The sequence below is a fragment of the Dromaius novaehollandiae genome, chromosome 32 (genome assembly GCF_036370855.1).
Source record: "Dromaius novaehollandiae isolate bDroNov1 chromosome 32, bDroNov1.hap1, whole genome shotgun sequence".
NCBI lineage: Eukaryota > Metazoa > Chordata > Aves > Casuariiformes > Dromaiidae > Dromaius > Dromaius novaehollandiae.
In genome coordinates this window covers 773,676-792,827 of record NC_088131.1, presented here as the reverse complement: position 1 = coordinate 792,827, position 19,152 = coordinate 773,676, and the positions used below count along the sequence as shown (strand labels likewise).

General features: G+C 68.6%; 2 protein-coding genes across 4 annotated transcripts in view; one reads left to right on the top strand and one right to left on the bottom strand.

The window, feature by feature from the left end:
• TRAPPC1 (trafficking protein particle complex subunit 1) overlaps nt 1-19,033 on the top strand; it is an 89,624-nt gene extending 70,591 nt beyond the window's left edge. The window contains exons 1-5 of one of the 3 annotated variants that reach the window (XM_064501171.1): nt 10,737-10,811; nt 12,220-12,318; nt 13,454-13,524; nt 14,222-14,360; nt 17,871-19,033. In XM_064501171.1, the coding sequence (XP_064357241.1) occupies nt 12,220-12,318; nt 13,454-13,524; nt 14,222-14,360; nt 17,871-17,999 (438 nt within the window). In that variant the 5' untranslated portion in view covers nt 10,737-10,811 and the 3' untranslated portion in view covers nt 18,000-19,033. Of the gene's footprint in view, nt 1-10,736; nt 10,837-12,219; nt 12,319-13,453; nt 13,525-14,221; nt 14,361-17,870 lie in introns of those variants that run through there. The other 2 variants (XM_064501170.1, XM_064501172.1) reach the window with 2 other exon arrangements.
• Nucleotides 2,375-10,568, bottom strand: CNTROB (centrobin, centriole duplication and spindle assembly protein). Its single transcript, XM_064501169.1, has 11 exons — nt 10,474-10,568; nt 10,012-10,059; nt 9,494-9,569; nt 8,816-8,864; nt 8,192-8,354; nt 7,224-7,298; nt 5,772-5,888; nt 5,110-5,178; nt 3,986-4,063; nt 3,693-3,767; nt 2,375-3,285 (listed from the first exon to the last, which is right to left on the bottom strand). Exons 1-11 carry the CDS (start codon nt 10,495-10,497, stop codon nt 3,124-3,126), a joined length of 936 nt encoding a protein of 311 aa, XP_064357239.1. The 5' UTR covers nt 10,498-10,568; the 3' UTR covers nt 2,375-3,123.
• Nucleotides 19,034-19,152: the final 119 nt, after the last annotated feature.

Sequence of the window (19,152 nt, the reverse complement as noted above, 5' to 3'; positions counted from 1 at the left end):
GGGGGTACCCAGGCGCCTGGGTCCCTTTTGGGGGGGGGGGTACCTGGACACCTGGGCCCCTGGGGGATGGGGTCATCCGGACGCCTGGGCCCCCAGGGCCGGTGCGGGGGATGGGGCGAGTGGCCGCAATCCCAGCAGCTCCTGTGGTTTAATTCCCCCCCCCTCACCCCCCCCCAGCCTGGCCTGGGGTGATTAAACCCAGCTTAACCCCAGGGTGGAGGTGGGGGGGGGGTGCACCAGGGCCCCGGCCACGTGCAGGGCAAATGGGGGGGGCCTGGGGCAGATGGGGGGGCTGGGGTAAATTGGGGGGGTCCTGGGGCAGATGGGGGGTGCTGGGGTAAACTGGGGGGGTCCTGGGACAAATGGGGGGGCCTGGAGCAGGGTTGGGGGGGCTGGGGCAGATGGGGGGGGTCCCTGGGGCAATTCAGGGGGTCCTATAGCAAATGGGGGGGTCCTTGGGGCAAATGGGGGGGATTGGGCAAATGGGGGGGTTCCGGGGTAGATTTGAGGGTTCCTGGGGCAATTGGGGGGGGTCCTGCAGCAAATGGGGGGGTGGGGCAACTGGGGGGAGTCCCTGGGGCAATTGGGGGATCCTGGGGCAGATTTTGGGGTCCTGGGGCAATTAGGGGGATCCCTGGGGCAATTGGGGGGGTCCTGGGGCAAATGGGGGGGGTCCTGGGGTAGATTCGAGGGTCCCTGAGGCAATTGGGGGGGGTCCTACAGCAAATGGGGGGGGTCCCTGGGGCAATTGGGGGGGGTCCTGGGGCAAATGGGGGGGATTGGGGTAAATTTGAGGGTCCCGGGGGCAGATTTGGGAGTCCTGGGGCAACTGGGGGGGGGTCCCGCACCCCGCACACGCGTGTCCCGCCCCCCCCCCCCGCCCCCCCCCTGCACCGCGGCCTCCGGGGCCGCCCGGGGTCAGGCCGTGCCGTAATCCGGCCCCGGCTATTCCGGGCGCCTTCATCCCCCCGCCCCCGGCACACGCGTGTGCGACCTGCTCCGCCTGGCACACGCGTGTGCAAGGAGGCACCTCAGCCCGGCACACGCGTGTGCAACCCCCCCCCCCCGGCCAAGCCCCCCCCCCCCAGCCTGGCAGGGAGCCCCGACCTCCTGCAGCCAGGGCCCAGGCGTCCGGGGGAAGGGACCCAGGTGTGGGGGTGGGGGCCCAGGTGTCCGGGGAAAGGGACCCAGGTGTCTGGGTGGGGGCCCAGGCATCCGGGTGCTGGGACCCCCCTGTCCGGGAAGGGGCCCGGGCGTCCGGGACAGACACCTATACATTGGGGTGGGGGCCCAGGCGTTTGGGCTGGGGGCCCAGGCGTCCGGGACAGACACCTATACATTGGGGTGGGGGCCCAGGCGTTCGGGCTGGGGGCCCAGGCGTCCGGGGTGGGGACCCAGGCATCCAGCAAGGCTCCCAGGCACCCATAGTTGGGGGCCCAGGCGTCCGGGCCGGGGGTCACAGGTGGGGGGGGGGCCCAGGTGTCCAGGCTGGGGGAACCCAGGCGTCCGGGGCAGGGGCCCAGGCGTCCGGGCCGGGAGCCGCAAGTGGGGTGGGCCCAGGCGTCCGGGCTGGGGGCCGCAGGTGGGGGGGGCCCAGGCGTCCGGGGGCAGCGTGGGGGGGGCCTTACCTGGGTGGGGGGGCCGGGGGGCGGCTGCCCCCCCCGGACGCCTGGGTCCCGGCTCGGCTGTGCCCGGCGCCGCGCTGCGTGTCCGTGCCGGCGGGCAGCGGCTGGGGGGGGCGGGGGGGGGGCTAATCCCGGCCTGGGCTCGTTAGCGTAAGCGGCTTAACGACGCGGGGGAGGGCGCCGGGGGCCAGGGCGCGGCGGGGGGGCACACGCGTGTGCGAGGGGACACGCGTGTGTGGGTGGGACGCGCTGGGGACCCAGGTGTCCGGGTGCTGCTTGGGAATGGGGACACGGGACATGGGATGGGGACATGGACATGGGACATGGGATGGGGACAAGGACACGCATGGGGACACGGGACACATGTGGGGACACAGACATGGGACACATGTGGGGACACAGGACACGCATTGGGGCATGGACATGAGGCACGGGACAGGGACACGCGTGGGGACATAGGGACATACATGGGGACATGGGACACAGACAGGAACATGAACATGGGACACATTTGGGGACACAGGACACGTGTGGGGACATGGACAAGGGACACAGGATGGGGACACCGGCATGAGACACATTTGGGGACACAAGACATGCGTGGGGACATGGGGACATGTAGGGACAGGGGATGTGGATGGGGACATGGGGACATGGAGATGCGTGTGGACATGGGGACACGGGGATATGTGTGGGGACATGGGACGTGGATGGGGACATGGACACGCGTGGGGACACGGACACAGGTGCAAAAGTCCCCCCAAAGTTTATTTGGAGGCGGAAACAATGTCCCCAAAACCAGTGTGATGTCTCCCAAAATGGGGACGATGGCCCTGAAACCAGCTCAATGTCCCCCAAACCGGCTTGATGTCCCTCAAAACAGGGACGGTGGTCCCAAAACTGGCTCGATGTCCCCCAAAATGGGGACAATGTCCCCAAAACCGGCATGATGTCCCCCAAAATGGGGACAATGCCCCCAAAACTGGTTCGATGTCCCCAAAACTGGCTCAATATCCCTCAAAACTGGTTCGATGTCCCCAAAACCGGCTCAATGTCCCCTAAAATCGACTCAATGGCCCCCAAAACGGAGGCAATGGCCCCAAAACTGGTTCGATGTCCCCCAAACCAGCTCAATGTCCCTCAAAACGGGCTCGATGGCCCCCAATATGGCACGGTGTCCCCAAAACCAGTTTGATGTCCCCAAAACAGGGACAATGTCCCCAAAACCAGCTCAATGTCCCCCAAAATGTGGGCAATGGTCCCCAAAGTGGCTTGATGTCCCTCAAAAATCACACGATGGCCCCGAAATTGGCTCGATGTCCCTCAAAATGGGGACAATGTCCCCAAAATCAGCTCGACGTCCCCAAAGGGGGGACAATGACCCCCCAAATGGCACCGTGACCCCCCCAGGATCGTCACTGTCGCCCCAGGATGGGATCGGGCCCAGGCGTCCAGGGAGGTGTCCAGGGGCCCAGGCGTGCGGGGGGGGCCGGGGTTGTCACCGGGGGGCGGTTGGGGCCCGGGTGGGGGCACCCGGACGCCTGGGTCCCCTGCAGGGGGGGCGCCCGGACGCCTGGGCCCCCCGGGGCCGGGGGGCGCCCGGACGCCTGGGCCCTGGGGGGCGGCACCCGCCTGCGGCTCCACGTGGGACTGCGGCAGCCTGGCGGGGACACGGGGACACCGGTGTCACCACCATGGGGACACAGGGACACTCCTGTCATCACCATGGGGACAGAGAGGCACCGCTGTCACCACCATGGGAACATGGAGACAGGTGTCATCACCATGGGGGCACAGGGACACCGGTCCCATGTCCCCCCGGTGTCCCCATGTCCCCTCGTGACGTGTCCCCATCCCACATCCCCCTGGTGGCACCATGTCCCCTCAGTGTGTCCTCCCTGTCCCCATGTCCCTCCATGTCTCCCCATGTCCCTCATGTCCCCCCATGTCCCCCCCGTGTTCCCCATGTCCCTCCATGTCCCTCATGTCCATCCATGTCCCCCCATGCCCCCATGTCCCCTGGTGCCCCCCCCATGTCCCCATGTCCCCCTGTGTCACCTCACCGACCTCCAGCTCCCGCCGCAGCCGCTCCTGCTCCTGTCGCAGCGACGTCACCTCGGCCTGGAGCTGCCCCACGGCCACCTGCGGCGGGGGGGGGGGTGGCACTGGGGGCCCAGGCGTCCAGGCACCCCCATCCCCCCCAGGGGACCCAGGTGTTCGAGGACCCCTAACCCACAGGGGCCCAGGCGTCCGGGCGCCCCCATCCCCCACCAGGGGACCCAGGTGTCCAGAGACCCCCCCCGGGGGCCCAGGCGTCCGGGGACCCCTCACCCTCCCCAGGGGGCCCAGGCGTCCGGGACCTGGTGCCGGCTCTGGGCCTCGCGCAGCTCCCGGCTCCGCTGCTCCAGCTCCTGCCGCAGCGTCACCCGCTCCTGCTCCTGGGGACGCGTCACCGTGTCACCGTGTCACCCAGCCACCATGTCACCACGTCACCATGTCATCACAGCACCCAACCACCGTGTTACCATGTCACCCAAGCACCCTGTCACCCAACCACCGTGGTGCTGTGCCACCATGTCAGCACGTCAACCAACCATGTCACCGTGCCACATCACTGTGTCACCACAGCACCCAACCACGTCACCATGTCACCCAAGCACCCCATCACCCAACCACTGTGGTGCTGTGCCACCATGTCACCATGTCAACCAACCACCATGTCACCATGTCACATCACCGTGTCACCACAGCACCCAACCACCATGTCACCACGTCACCCAAGCACCCCATCACCCAACCACCATGGCACCGTGGTGCTGTATCACCATGTCACTATGTCACCCAGCCACCAAGTCACCATGTCACCCCATCACCTGAGCACTCCACCACCGTGTCACCCCGTCTCTCAACCACCACATCACCATGTCACCCAACCACTACGTCACCACGGCACTGTGTCACCCCACCACCCGACCACTTCACCACCTCATCCCGTCAGTCTGTCACTGCGTTTCCCCATGTCAGTCATCACCGTGTCACCCCATCACCGTGTCACCATGTCACTGCAGCATTTTGTCACGTCACCCCATTTTGTCACCACATTGCGTCAGCCTGCGTTGTCACCGCGTCACTGCATTGCCCCGTTTTGTCACTGTATTACCGCATCGGTCACTGTGTCACCCCACTCAGTCACCGTATCCCATCTTGTCACCGTGTCATCACGCCACCCCACTTTGTCACATCACCTTTTGTCACATCACCGCATCACCCCCCTTTGTCGCGTGACCCCACTTCATCGTGTCACACTGCTTTGTCACCGCACTACCGTGTCACCCCTCTTCATCGTGTCACCCCACTTTGTCGCGTCACCCCACTTCATCGCACCACCCCATGTTGTCACCCTGCCGCCCCACTTGGCCGCTGGGCCGTTGTCACCCCGCCCTGTCCCCGCGCGGCGCCCCAGGGCATGCTGGGAAGGTCTCACCCAGGCCGCCCGCTCCCGGCTCAGCTCGGCCTCCGCCGCCTCCAGGCGCCTCCGCAGCGACGTGGCCTCCTGCGCGCCCGGACGCCTGGGTCCCCCCAGCCCGGACGCCTGGGCCCAGGGTGGGGGGGGCCCGGACGCCTGGGTCCCCGGGAGTGGGGGGATCCCGGACACCTGGGCCCCTGGGGGGGGGGGGCTGGGAAGCTCCCGGACGTCTGGGTCCCCGGGGTGGGGGTGGGAGAGGGACCACCCGGACGCCTGGGCCCCCCCGGGGGTGTTGGGGGGCTCCTGGACACCTGGGTCCCTGGGGGGGGGGGGGAGAGGGATCCCGGACACCTGGGCTCCTGGGGGGGGGGGAGAGGGATCCCGGACACCTGGGCCCCTGGGGGGGGGGCTGGGAAGCTCCCGGACGACTGGGTCCCCAGGGTGGGGCTTGGCCAGGGGAGCATCCCGGACGCCTGGGCCCCCATGGAGGGGGGGAAGGGCTGCTCCCAGATGCCTGGGTCCCTTGGGGGAGGTTGGGGGCACCCGGATGCCTGGGCCCTTATGGGGGGGAAGGGGTGGTCCCAGACACCTGGGTCCCCAGGGTGTGGAGGGGGGGGGGCTCCCGGATGCCTGGGCCCCTGGGGGGGGGGGGTTGGGGGCTCCCGGACGCCTGGGCCCACCTGGGCGAGCTGCCGCCGCCGCCCCTCGGCCGCCTCGCGCTGCCCCCGGAGCCGCCGCAGCCCCGCGGCCGCCGCCGCCTCCCGCCGCCGCCAGCCCTGCGCCACCGCCGCCAGCGTCTGCCGGCCCCACGGCGGCTCTGCCCCACGGCTCGGCCCCACGGCTGCGCCCTGGGACCCCCAAGTGCCCCCCGGGACCCACAGCTGCCCCCCCGGATCCCTAACTGCCCCCTGTGACCCCCCACTGCCCCCCGCCGCCAGCCCTGCGCCACTGCCACCAGCGTCTGCCGGACCCACGGCGGCTCTGACCCACGGCTCGGACCCCCAACTGCCCCCCGGGACCCACAAGTGCCCCCCGGACCCAACTGTCCCCCAGGACCCCCCACTGCCCCCTGGGACCCACAACTGCCCCCCCAGACCCCCGGCTGCCCCCCGGGACCCCCAACTGTCCCCTGGTTCTGCCCAAGGCCCATGAGTGCCCCATGGCCACCCCATCCCGGGAACGACCCCATCCCGGGAATCCCCCATCCCGGGAACCTCCCCATCCTCAGAATCCCCCATCCCGGGAATCCCCCCATCCCGGGAACCTCCCCATCTCGGGAATCCCCCACCCCAGGAATCCCCCACCCCAGGAACCTCCCCATCCTGGGAATCTCCATCCTGGGATCCTCCCCATCCTGGGAATCCTACATCTTGGGAACTTCCCATCCCAGAAACCTCCCATCCTGGAAATCTCCCCATCCTCGGAATCTCCCATCCCAGAGATCCCCCATCCCAGAAATTCCCCATCCCAGGAATCATGCTATCCCGGGAACAGCCCTGCCCCAGGAATCTCTCCATCATGAGAATCTTCCATCCCGGGAATCCCTCCTCCTGGGAATCCCCCATCCCAGGCATCATCATATCCCAGGAATCCCCCATCCTGGGAAACCTATGTCTTGGGAATCTCCTCATCCCAGAAATCTCCCCATCCTGGGAATCCCCCCATCCCAGGAATCATCATATCCCAGGAATCCCCCATTCTGGGAATCCTGTATCTTGGGAATCTCTCCTTCCCAGGAATCCCCCCATCCCAGGAACACCCCCATTCCAGGAATGCCCTGATCCCAGGAACATCCCCATCCCGGGAACACCCCCATCCCGGGAACATCCCCATCCCAGGAACCCCCCAATCCCGGGAATCCCCAGCCCATTCTGGGAACCCCCCCATGCCGGGAATCATCATATCCCAGGAATCCTCCATTCTGGGAATCCTGTATCTTGGGAATCCCCCCATCCCAGGAATCCCCCCATCCTAGGAATCCCCTCATCCCAGGAATCCTGCATCCCAGGAATGCCCTGATCCTGGGAGCCTCCCATCCCGGGAACATCCCCATCCCAGGAATCCCCCATCCCAGGAACCCCCTGATCCCAGGAATCCCCAGCCCATCCCGGGAATCCCCCCCGGGGGCTCACGTGGTCCAGCTGCCGCACCACGGCCTGCAGGGCCCCGAGGCGCCGCCGCAGCGCCCCGACCTGCCGCTCGCAGCCCTGAAAACGCCCCAAAACACCCCAAAATGGTGGTCTCAGCGGGGGGGGCTGCCCCCACGGGGCCCCCTGGCCCGGCCCAGTGCCCCCCAACTGCCCCCTGCGCCCCCCAACTGCCCCCCGTGCCCTCAAACTGCCCCCAAAACTGCCCCCGGTGCAGGGCTCCGGGGTGGCACCAGCCCGGTTTGGGGCCCAGGTACCCAAAACTGCTCTTTTTTGTCCCAAAATGGGGCCCCTGAAAGGGGGGAAACCCCCAAACTTGTCTGGGAACCCCTAAATTACCCCCCCAGCTTGGCCCCCAGGTCCCCAAAGCTGCCCACAAACTGGGGACACTAGCAAAGACATTGGGATGACAACACCTCGGTTTGGGACATGTGTACCCAAAATTGCTCTTTTTTAACCCAAAGTGAGGTCTCTGAAAGGGGGGAACCCCTAAACTGCCCCAAAACCTGTCTGGGGACCCCAAAATTACTCCTGGTTTGGCCCCCAGCACCCCAAAACTGCCCCCAAACTGCCCCCAAACTGGGGACATCAGCAGGGACCCTGGGGTGGCAGCAGCCCCACCGGGCACGGGCATAGCCAAAATTGCTCTTTTCTGCCCCAAAATGAGGCTCCTGAAAGGGGGGAACCACAAGCTGCCCCAAGACCCATCTGGGGACCCCAAAACTGCCCTCGGGGACCCCCAAAACCACCTCCAAGCCGGGGACCTGCCAGGGACCCCAGTGTGGCAGCACCCTGCTTTGGGACCCGCAGCCCCAAAACCGCCCCATTTTGCCCCGAAATGGGGTCCCCGGGTGGGGGGGTGACCCCAAAGCTGCTCCCGCGACCCCCACGACCCCTGGGGACCCCCCGGAACGCCCCCCAGGACCCCTGGGACCCCCAGGGACCCCCCTCACCTTGCGGAGCGCCCGCTCCCTGCGCAGAGCAGCCCAGGCCCTGGGGTCGAGGTCAGGCTCGGGGTCAAGGTCAGGATCAGGGTCAAGGTTGGGGTCAAGGTCGAGGGCAAGGTGGGGGGGCAGCTCCAGCCCCCCCTCAGGGCAGGGGGGCTCCGGCAGGAACCTGTGGGGGGAAACAGGGACACGGTGGTCTTGGGGCCCCCCAGCACCCATGGGTGGGGGTATGGGGGGGCCCAGGGGGTCTTGGGGGGGGTCGGGAGTCCCGGGGGGGGGCAGAGGGGTCGTGGCGGCACCCTGGGGGGGGTCGGGGGTCCCGGGGGGGGCAGAGGGGTCGTGGCAGGCACCCTGGGGGGGGTCGAGGGTCCCAGGGGCACCCAGAGGTGGGGTGGGGGGTCCCAAGGGGGGACTTGGGGGTCTTGGGGGCACCTGGGGGTGCTGGGGGGGATTGGGGGTGCCCTGGGGGGGAAATGTGGGTCCCACAGGTGGGGGCTGGGGCACCCTGGGGTGACATTAGGGGTCCCAAAGGGGGGCCAGGGCACCGCGGGGGGGTTGGGGGTCCCGGGGGGGTTAGGGGACCCCGGGGGGGGACATGGGTCCCGGGGGGGGGACCCTGGGTGCTCTCACCGCAGCAGAGCCCAGACGCTGTCGCCACAGGCAGCGGCTCTGGTGGGTCCTGGGGGGGGACAACAGTTCAGAGCCCCCCCACTGCCCCCTGACTGCCCCCCACCCCTCCCAGCTGCTCCCCAGTAACCCCCAGTCCCCCCAGTTACCCCAGTGTGCCCAACCCCCCCAGCCCCAATCGCCCCCAACACCCTGCAGTTGCCCCCAGTCCTCCCAGCTGCCCCAGTTGCTTCCAGTTCCCCCAGTCCCCCCAATAACTCCCACTTCCCCCAGTTGCCCCCAATGGCCCCAGTCCTCCCAGTTGCCCCAGTTGCCCCCAGCCCCCCTAGTTGCCCCCAGCTATCCCCCGTCCTCCCAGGCCCCCCCAGTCCTCCCAGTTACCCCCAGCTACTGTCAGTCTCCCTAGTCCCTCCAATCTTCCCAGTCCCCCCAGTTACCCCTAGCTGCCCCCAGTCCCCCCAGTCCTCCCAGTGCCCCCCAGTTGCCCACAGCTACCCCCAGTCCTCCCAATTGCCCCCAGTCCCCCCAATAGCCCCAGTGCCCCCAGCTGCCCCCAGTCTTCCCAGTGCCCCCAGTTGCCCACAGCTACCCCCAGTCCTCCCAATTGCCCCCAGTCCCCCCAATAGCCCCAGTGCCCCCAGCTGCCCCCAGTCTTCCCAGTGCCCCCAGTCGCCCCCATACCGGGCCAGCCGCCCCCCAGGAGGCCCCGCAGCCGCCGCCGGACGCTCTGCACCTCGGCCGCCCGACGCCGCTCGCCCTGCAGGGACCCGCCGAGCCCCGCCCCTGCAGGCCCCGCCCACCACAGGCCCCGCCCCCAAGCCCCACCCCCAGCCCGACCCAGCAGCTGCCACCCCAGCCCCGCCCCCCCAGGCCAAGCCCCGCCCCCTCATGGCTCCAGCCCCACCCTGCCAGCAAGCCCCACCCACCCATGGCAGGCCCTGCCCACCCCCACAAACCCCACCCCCTTTGGGGAGTCCTGGCCCCACCCACCCACAGCAAGCCCCGCCCCCCTCCTGAGCCCCCACCCTCCCAGGTAGGTCCAGCCCCAGCCCTGCCCACCCCACAAGCCCCACCCCCCATGGGGAGCCCTGGCCCCACCCCCTGCAGCAAGCCCCACCCCCACCCCAACACCACCCTGCTTTGGCACAAGCCCTGCCCACCCAGAAGCCCCACCCCTCCCTGGAGCCCCACCCACTCACCAGCAGGCCCCGCCCCTCAGGCTGCTCCTCCCCATCCTCAGGCTCCGCCTGTGCTGGGCAAGACCCGCCCCCATCAGGAGCTCCGCCCCCACCCCAAGCCCCTCCCCTGCCAGGAGCCCCGCCCCCAAAGCCTCCACCCCAAGCCCCGCCCCCTGAAGCCACACCCCTTCCTCAGGCCCCACCCCCCTCCTGCCCCCCCAGGGTCTCTCCTGCCCCCCCAACCCCCATTTGCCCCCCAGCCCCCCCCGCCTCCCCCCGGGGCCGCCATTCCGCCCCCCCGGCGCCGCCATTTTCCCTCAGCGCCCCCCAGTCTCGGGTGCTCCCCCAGGGCCCCTTCCCCCCCCCAAACCCCCGTTTACCCCCCCCGGCCCTTTCTTACCCCCCCAGGGCCCTTTTTACTCCGGCCCGGGGCCCCGATTTACCCCGGTTCCCCCGTTTGCCCCCCCCCCGGCGCCCCCCTACCCGCCCGGGCCCCCCGGTCGCCATGGTGATGCGGGCCAGCGCAGGCCCCGCCCCGCCGCCGCTTTCCCGCCAAGCGCCGGCCCCACCCCCAGGTCGTGTCGGGCCGCCGCGCGCCCGTCAGTCACGGCCCCCGGGCCACGCCCCCTCGGCCCCTGGGCACGCCCCCTTCCTCTTGGACACGCCCCCTCACCTCTGGGCACGCCCCCGCTCCGGGCGCCCGCCCGCCCCTCGCTGAGCGCAGCCGCCGCCGCCATGTCGGGTGAGGGCAGCACGGGCGGGCGGAAGCGGAAGAGGCGGTGGCGGCGGGGCCGGGCGGAAGTGGGCGTGGCGGGGCCGAGGTGAGGGGCGGCCACAGGCAGTGGGGTAACTGGGGATACTGGGAGGCCTCGGGGGGGGTGTACTGGGGCATATTGGGAGGCCGTGGGGGGCGTGGCAGGGAGACTGGGAGTGTAATGGGTGCACCGGGTATACTGGGGGTGTAATGGGGCTGTACTGGGAGTACTGGGGGCGTGATGGTGATACTGGGGGGAACTGGGTGTCACTGGGGGATACGGAGGGCACATTGGGGGTGTAACGCAGTTGCTGGGGGTGTAGTGGGTCCCCTGGGGGGTACTGGGTGTTTACTGGGGTCACTGGGGAGCCCCTGGGGCTGTACTGGGGGATACTGGGAGTGCCACAGGTGTACTGGGAAAAACTGGGGCTGCTAGCAGTGTAACAGGAATACTGGGAGGAATTGGGAGCATACTGGGACTGTAAAGGGATACTGGGAGCACACTGGGAGCCCACTGGAAGTGTAATGGTGATGCGGGGCTTATGCTGTGATATAGAGCCTGTACTGGGAGCACTGGGAGCATAGTGGGAGTGTAAAGAGAATACTGAGAGCATACTGGGATTGTAAAGGGGGAACTGAGAGCATACTGGGAGTGTAAAGGGCATACTGGGAGCACCGTGGAAATGTAATGGTGATACTGGGATAATACTGGGATATTGAGCCTATACTGGGAGCACTGGGAGCAGACTGGGGGTGTGATGGGAGTGTACTGGGGTTACTGGGGGCATACTACGGGATACTGGGGGTGTAATGGGAGCACTGGGGCTATACTGGGGGGCACTGGGTGATACTGGGAGTGTGCTGGGGATACTGGGGGTGTAACAGCCCTGGGGGTACTGGTTTGCACTGGGGATACTGGTTGGGACTGGGGGGCGTAAGGAGCTTGGGGACACAGGGGGGGAATTGGGACCCTGGGGGTGTGGAGGTGGGGGGCACCCATGGGTGCTGGGGGGGATTGGGGGGGCACCACGGGGGGGTGGGGCACCCATAGGGTCTTGGGGGATGGGGGGGGCTTGGAGTGCCGTGGGGGGTTGGGGGCACCCATGGGTGCTGGGGGGGGGTAGTGGGTGCCAGGGCAGGGCACCCATGGGCATCCCCCCCCCCCCCGATGACAGTGCACGGGGGGCTGGGGGTCTCAGGGGAGGCTGTGAGTCTCTGGGGTGTTTGGGGGGCTCTGGGGGGGGGCTGAGGGGGGCTGCAGGTGCCGGGGAGGTAGTGGGTGCCATGGGGGGCACCCATGGGTGTTGTCCCCCCCAGATGACGGTGCACAGGGGGGCTGTGGCTTTCCAGGGTGCCCGGGGATGGGCTGTGGGTGCCCCCAGGGGGATGCAGGGTTTCAGTGGGGGGTGCCATGGGTGCTGGGGGGGGTCTGGGGGTGCCGGGGGGGGCACCCATGGGTGTCATTCCCCCCCCAGATGACGGTGCACACCCTGTACATCTTCGCCCGCGATGGCACCTGCCTGCACTACAGCGAGTGGCACCGGCGCAAGCAGGCCGGCATCCCCAAGGAGGAGGTGCGGGGGGGGCCCAGGGGTGCTGGGGGGGTGCTGGGTGCTGGGGGGGCTCCCAGGGGTGTAGGGGGGGAACAGGGGCGCTGTGGGGTGCCATGGAGCACTATGGGGTGCTGTGGGGCGCCATGGGTCACCGTGGGGCACCATGGGGTGCTGTGGGGCACTGTGGGGTGCCATGGGGCGCTATGGGGAACTGTGGGGTGCTGTAGGGTGCCATGGGTCACCGTGGGGCGCTATGGGGCACTATGGGGTGCTGTAGGGTGCCGTGGGTCACCGTGGGGTGCCATGGGGCGCTATGGGGAACTGTGGGGTGCTGTAGGGTGCCATGGGTTACTGTGCAGCACTATGTGGCGCTATGGGGTGCTGTAGGGTGCCATGGGTTACTGTGGGGCTTTATGGGGCGCTATGGGGCACTATGAGGTGCTGTAGGGTGCCGTGGGTCACCGTGGGGCGCTATGGGGCACCATGGGGTGCTGTGGGTCACCGTGGGTTGCCATGGGGCAGCCGTGGGTCATGAGCGGTGTCTCGGCGGCAGGAGTTCAAGCCGGGGTTGGGAGGGAGGTGGGTGCTCGGGGGCACCGTGGGGCGGCCAGGGGGCAGCTGGGGGGCACTGTGGGGTGCCAGAGGGTACTGTGGGTCACCATGGGGCACTGTGGGTCGCCGTGGGTCGCAAGCGGTTTGTCCGCAGCAGGAGTTCAAGCTGGGGCTGGGAGGGAGGTGGGTGCTGTGGGGTGGCTGGGGGGTACCGTGGGTCGCCGTGGGTCGCCACAGGGTACCGTGGGTTGCTGTGGGGCAGCCGTGGGTCATGAGCAGCGCCTGCGCGGCAGGAGTTCAAGCTGGGTCTGGGAGGGAGGTGGGTGCTGTAGGGTCCTGTGGGTCACTGTGGGTCGCCGTGGGGTACCGTGGGTTGCCGTGGGGTGCTGGGGGGTACCGTGGGTCGCCGTGGGGCAGCCGTGGGTCACGAGCAGCGCCTGCGCGGCAGGAGTTCAAGCCGGGCCTGGGAGGGAGGTGGGTGCTGTAGGGTCCTGTGGGTCGCCGTGGGGCAGCCGTGGGGTACCGTGGGTCGCCGTGGGGTGCTGGGGGGTACCGTGGGTCGCCGTGGGGCAGCCGTGGGTCACGAGCAGTGCCTGCGCGGCAGGAGTTCAAGCTGATGTTCGGGATGCTCTTCTCCCTGCGCTCCTTCGTCGCCAAGATGAGCCCCACCGACATGTATCCTCGGGGGGGGCCGGGGGGGCACCCGGGGCTGGGGGGGGCACCTGGGGGGGGACTTGGAGGGGGTCCAAGGGGGGCTTTGGGGGGGGTACCAGAGGGTTTGGGGTCCCAGGGGGACTTGGGGGGGGGCCTGGGGCTTTGGGGGGGTACTGGGGGTTTTGGGGGTTCCAGGGGGGGATCCTTGGGGGGTGGTTGGGGTCCTGGGGGGGCTTTGGGGAGACTCCCAGGGGTTTGGGGTCCTGGAGGGGGTTGGGGGGGTTGGGGGGGATTGGGATCCCTGGGTGGTTTTGGGGGGTCCCCGGAGGGGTTTTGGGAGGCCCCAGGGCACTTTAAGGGCTCCCGGGGGGTTGGGGGGGGGTCCCTGGGAGGTTTGGGGGGGTCCCCAGGGGGGATTTGGAGCTCCCAGGGAGGTTTTGGGGGTCCCTGGGTGGTTTTTGGGTGTCCTTAGGGGTTTTGGGGGGTCCCCCGGGGGGTTTGGGGGGGTCCCTGGGCGGTTTTGGGGGTCTCAGGGGGGATTTGGAGCTCCCAGGGAAGTTTTTGGGTGGTCCCAGGGCGGTTTTGGGTGTCGCGGGGTGGTTTTGGGGGTCCCCGGGCAGTTTTGGAGGGTCTCGGGGGGTTTTGGGGGTCCCCGGGGAGGTTTTGGGGGTCCCCGGGGGGGTTTTGGGGGTCCCGTTGGCGGCTCCTTAGCGGGCAGGCGCGACGGCTTCCTGTGCTTCCACACGAGCAAGTACCGGCTGCACTACTACGAGACGGCGACGGGGCTGCGCCTGGCGCTCAGCACCGACCTGGGCGTCGCCTCCGCCCGCGAAGCCCTGCACCACATCTACAGCAACGTGAGTGGCCCCCCCGGGCCCCGAAACGGCCCCCCCGGGCCCCGAAACCACCCCCCGGGCCCCCAAACCACCCCCCCAGCCCCAAAACTGCACCAATGCAACCCGAAACAGAGCTAACGCACCCCAAACTGTGCCCGCGACGCACTGCACCACAGCTACAGCAACATGAGCTCCCCCCCCCGGGCCCCCAAACTGCCCCCCCAGCCCCAAAACTGCACCAATGCAACCCGAAACGGAGCTAACGCACCCCAAACTGGGCCCGCGCTGCCCTGCACCACATCTACAGCAACGTGAGTGCCCCCCCCGGGCCCCGAAACCGCCCCCCCAGCCCCAAAACTGCACCAATGCAACCCGAAACGGAGCTAACGCACCCCAAACTGCGCTAATGCACCCCAAACTGGGCCCGCGCTGCCCTGCACCACAGCTACAGCAACGTGAGTGGCCCCCCCCGGGCCCCAAAACTGCCCCCCGGGCCCCGAAACCGCCCCCCCAGCCCCAAAACTGCACCAATGCAACCCGAAATGGAGCTAACGCACCCCAAACTGTGCCCGCGATGCCCTGCACCACATCTACAGCAACGTGAGCGCCCCCCCCGCGCCCCCCCCAGGCCCCAAAACCGCCCCCCCAGCCCCAAAACTGCACCAATGCAACCCAAAACGGAGCTAATGCACCCCAAACTGCGCTAACGCACCCCAAACTGGGCCCGCGATGCCCTGCACCACATCTACAGCAACATGAGTGCCCCCCCCTGCGCCCCCCCGGGCCCCGAAACCGCCCCCCCAGCCCCAAAACTGCACCAATGCAACCCAAAACGGAGCTAATGCACCCCAAACTGCGCTAACGCACCCCAAACTGCGCCCGCGCTGCCCTGCACCACAGCTACAGCAACGTGAGCGCCCCCCCCCGCGCCCCCCCGGGCCCCAAACTGCCCCCCCAGCCCCAAAACTGCACCAATGCAACCCAAAACGGAGCTAACGCGCCCCAAACTGCACTAACGCACCCCAAACTGGGCCCGCGATGCCCTGCACCACAGCTACAGCAATGTGAGTGGCCCCCCCCGGGCCCCAAAACTGCCCCCCCGGGCCCCGAAACCGCCCCCCCAGCCCCAAAACTGCACCAATGCAACCCAAAACGGAGCTAATGCGCCCCAAACTGCGCCCGCGACGCCCTGCACCACAGCTACAGCAATGTGAGCGCCCCCCCCGCGCCCCCCCCAGGCCCCAAAACCGCCCCCCCAGCCCCAAAACTGCACCAATGCAACCCAAAATGGAGCTAATGCGCCCCAAACTGCGCTAACGCACCCCAAACTGCGCCCGCGATGCCCTGCACCACAGCTACAGCAATGTGAGTGCCCCCCCGCGCCCCAAAACCGCCCCCCCAGCCCCAAAACTGCACCAATGCAACCCGAAACGGAGCTAACGCGCCCCAAACTGCGCTAACGCACCCCAAACTGCGCCCACGATGCCCTGCACCACAGCTACAGCAATGTGAGTGCCCCCCCCTGCGCCCCCCCGGGCCCCAAAACCGCCCCCCCAGCCCCAAAACTGCACCAATGCAACCCAAAACGGAGCTAATGCACCCCAAACTGCGCTAACGCACCCCAAACTGGGCCCGCGATGCCCTGCACCACAGCTACAGCAACGTGAGTGCCCCCCCCTGCGCCCCCCCGGGCCCCGAAACTGCCCCCCCAGCCCCAAAACTGCACCAATGCAACCCAAAACGGAGCTAATGCGCCCCAAACTGCGCTAACGCACCCCAAACTGGGCCCGCGCTGCCCTGCACCACAGCTACAGCAATGTGAGTGGCCCCCCCCGGGCCCCAAAACTGCCCCCCGGGCCCCGAAACCGCCCCCCCCAGCCCCAAAACTGCACCAATGCAACCCGAAATGGAGCTAACGCACCCCAAACTGCACTAACACATCCCAAACTGGGCCCGCGCTGCCCTGCACCACAGCTACAGCAATGTGAGCTCCCCCCCCCGGGCCCCAAAACCGCCCCCCCAGCCCCAAAACTGCACCAATGCAACCCAAAATGGAGCTAACGCGCCCCAAACTGCGCTAACGCACCCCAAACTGGGCCCGCGATGCCCTGCACCACAGCTACAGCAATGTGAGTGCCCCCCCCTGCGCCCCCCCCGGGCCCCAAAACCGCCCCCCCAGCCCCAAAACTGCACCAATGCAACCCGAAACGGAGCTAACGCGCCCCAAACTGCGCTAATGCACCCCAAACTGGGCCCGCGATGCCCTGCACCACAGCTACAGCAATGTGAGTGCCCCCCCCTGCGCCCCCCCGGGCCCCAAAACCGCCCCCCCAGCCCCAAAACTGCACCAATGCAACCCAAAATGGAGCTAACGCGCCCCAAACTGCACTAACACATCCCAAACTGGGCCCGCGATGCCCTGCACCACAGCTACAGCAACGTGAGTGCCCCCCCCTGCGCCCCCCCGGGCCCCGAAACTGCCCCCCCAGCCCCAAAACTGCACCAATGCAACCCAAAACGGAGCTAATGCGCCCCAAACTGCGCTAACGCACCCCAAACTGCGCCTGTGACGCCCTGCACCACAGCTACAGCAATGTGAGTGGCCCCCCCCTGCGCCCCCCCGGGCCCCAAAACTGCTCCCCGGGGGCCCAAAACTGCGCCAATGCAACCCAAAACGGAGCTAATGCACCCCAAACTGCACTAACGCATCCCAAACTGCGCCCGCACTGCCCTGCACCACAGCTACAGCAATGTGAGTGGCCCCCCCCTGCGCCCCCCCGGGCCCCGAAACCGCCCCCCCAGCCCCAAAACTGCACCAATGCAACCCAAAACGGAGCTAATGCGCCCCAAACTGCGCCCGCGATGCCCTGCACCACATCTACAGCAACGTGAGCGCCCCAAAACCGCCCCCCCAGGCCCCAAAACTGTGCCAATGCGCCCCAAAACTGTGCCAATGCACCCCAAAACGGAGCTAATGCGCCCCAAACTGCGCTAACGCACCCCAAACTGGGCCCGCGCTGCCCTGCACCACATCTACAGCAATGTGAGCGCCCCCCCACCCCAAAACCGCCCCCCCTGCACACCAAAACTGCGCTAATGCACCCCAAACTGCACCGATGCACCCCGACCGCCCTCCCAACGCTGCCTCTGCACCCCAAAACCTCCCCCCTGCGCCCCCCCACTGCCCCCAACACCCTCTGTGCCCCCAAAGCTGCCCCCCTGTGCCCCCCCGCTGCCCCAAGCGCTCTCTGCACCCCAAAACTGCGCCAATGCCCCCCAAAATGGCTCCCTCTGCTCCCCAAAATGGCCGCCACAGTGCCCCAAAATGGCCGCCGCAGCACCCCAAAAGCTGCCGGGGGCCCCACAGCCCCCACAACCATCCCCTGGGCGGGCAGGGGCACCCGGACGCCTGGGCCCCTGCGGGTGGGGGGTGCCTGGACGCCTGGGCCCCGGGGGTTGGCGTGACGCGGCGGGTCGGTGTTGGGGGGGGGCCTGCCCGGACGCCTGGGCCCGCTGACGGAGCCCCCGCAGCTGTTCGTGGAGCTGGTGGTGAAGAACCCGCTGTGCCCCCCCCGGGAGCCGGTGCAGAGCGAGCTTTTCCGCAGCCGCCTCGACGCCTTCGTGCGGGGGCTGCCCTTCTTCTCCGCCCGCGCCGGGTGACCGGGACCCCCCCAGACCCCCCCGGGATGCGGGGACCCCCCCAGGGATGTTCTGGACCCCCCCAGGATGCGGGGACCCCCCCCGGACGCAGCCCCCCCCCCCCCAGCAGCTCTTCCGCAGCCGCCTCGACGCCTTCGTGTGGGCTCGGCCTTTCTCCACCTGCGCCGGGTGACGGGGGGGTGCCAGGGACCCCCCCTTGGGGACATGGGGACCCCCCCGGAGCATGAGGACCCCTCCGGGATGTGGGGATGTCCTGGACCCCCCAGGGATGCGGGGCCCCCCCAAAGTTTTGGGGACCCCCCCAGGGACATGGAGACCCCTCGACCCCCACATGGCACATGGGGATGTCCTGGACCCCCCCAGGGACACGGGGACACCCCCAGGATCTTGGGGACCCCCCTCTTGGGGACATGGGGACCCCTTGACCCCCCGGGGACACCCCCAGGGCCTTGGGGACCCCCCCCTTGGGGACACGGGGACCCCCCCAGGGACACGGGGACACCCCCAGGGTCTTGGGGACCCCCCTCTTGGGGACACGGGGACCCCCTGACCCCCCAGGGACACCCCCAGGGCCTTGGGGACCCCCCCCCTTGGGGACACAGGGACCCCTTGACCCCCCGGGGATGTGGGGACCCCCCCAGGGACACGGGGACACCCCCAGGGTCTTGGGGACCCCGCTCTTGGGGACACGGGGACCCCTTCACCCCCCGGGGATGTGGGGACCCCCCCGGGACACAGGCACCCCCGCCTTAGGGACATGGGGACCCCTTGACCCCCCCCCCAGAGCCTTGGGGACACCCCCCTTGGGGACACGGGGACACCCCAAGGCTACCAGGGACCCCTTGCCCCCCCCAGGATTTGGGGGCCACCCTGGGGATATGGGGACCCCTCAGCCCCCCCCAGGGGCATTGGGGACCACCCCGTTCCCCCCCCCAGACACCTGGGTCCCTGAGGGGGAGCGGGGGGGGTCCCGCTGCCCGGAGGGGCCCAGGCATCCGGGGCTGGGTTTGGGGGCAATAAACGTGTGTCAGTGACTGTGCGGAGCCTGTGCGTGCTGGGGGGGAACTGGGAGGGACTGAGATGGGACTGGGGGTGACTGGGGCAACTGGGAGGGACTGGGGGCAATTGCATGGGGCAACTGGGAGGGACTGGG

Excerpts from the sequence above, each read along its gene's own strand:
- CNTROB (XM_064501169.1), bottom strand. The coding sequence starts at position 10,497 with ATGGCGACCGGGGGGCCCGGGCGG. Across the intron at positions 5,179-5,771 it reads GGCGGCGGCAGCTCGCCCAG|GAGGCCACGTCGCTGCGGAG; the intron begins GTGGGCCCAGGC and ends CCGGGCGCGCAG. Across the intron at positions 4,064-5,109 it reads GCCGGGAGCGGGCGGCCTGG|GAGCAGGAGCGGGTGACGCT; the intron begins GTGAGACCTTCC and ends ACGCGTCCCCAG.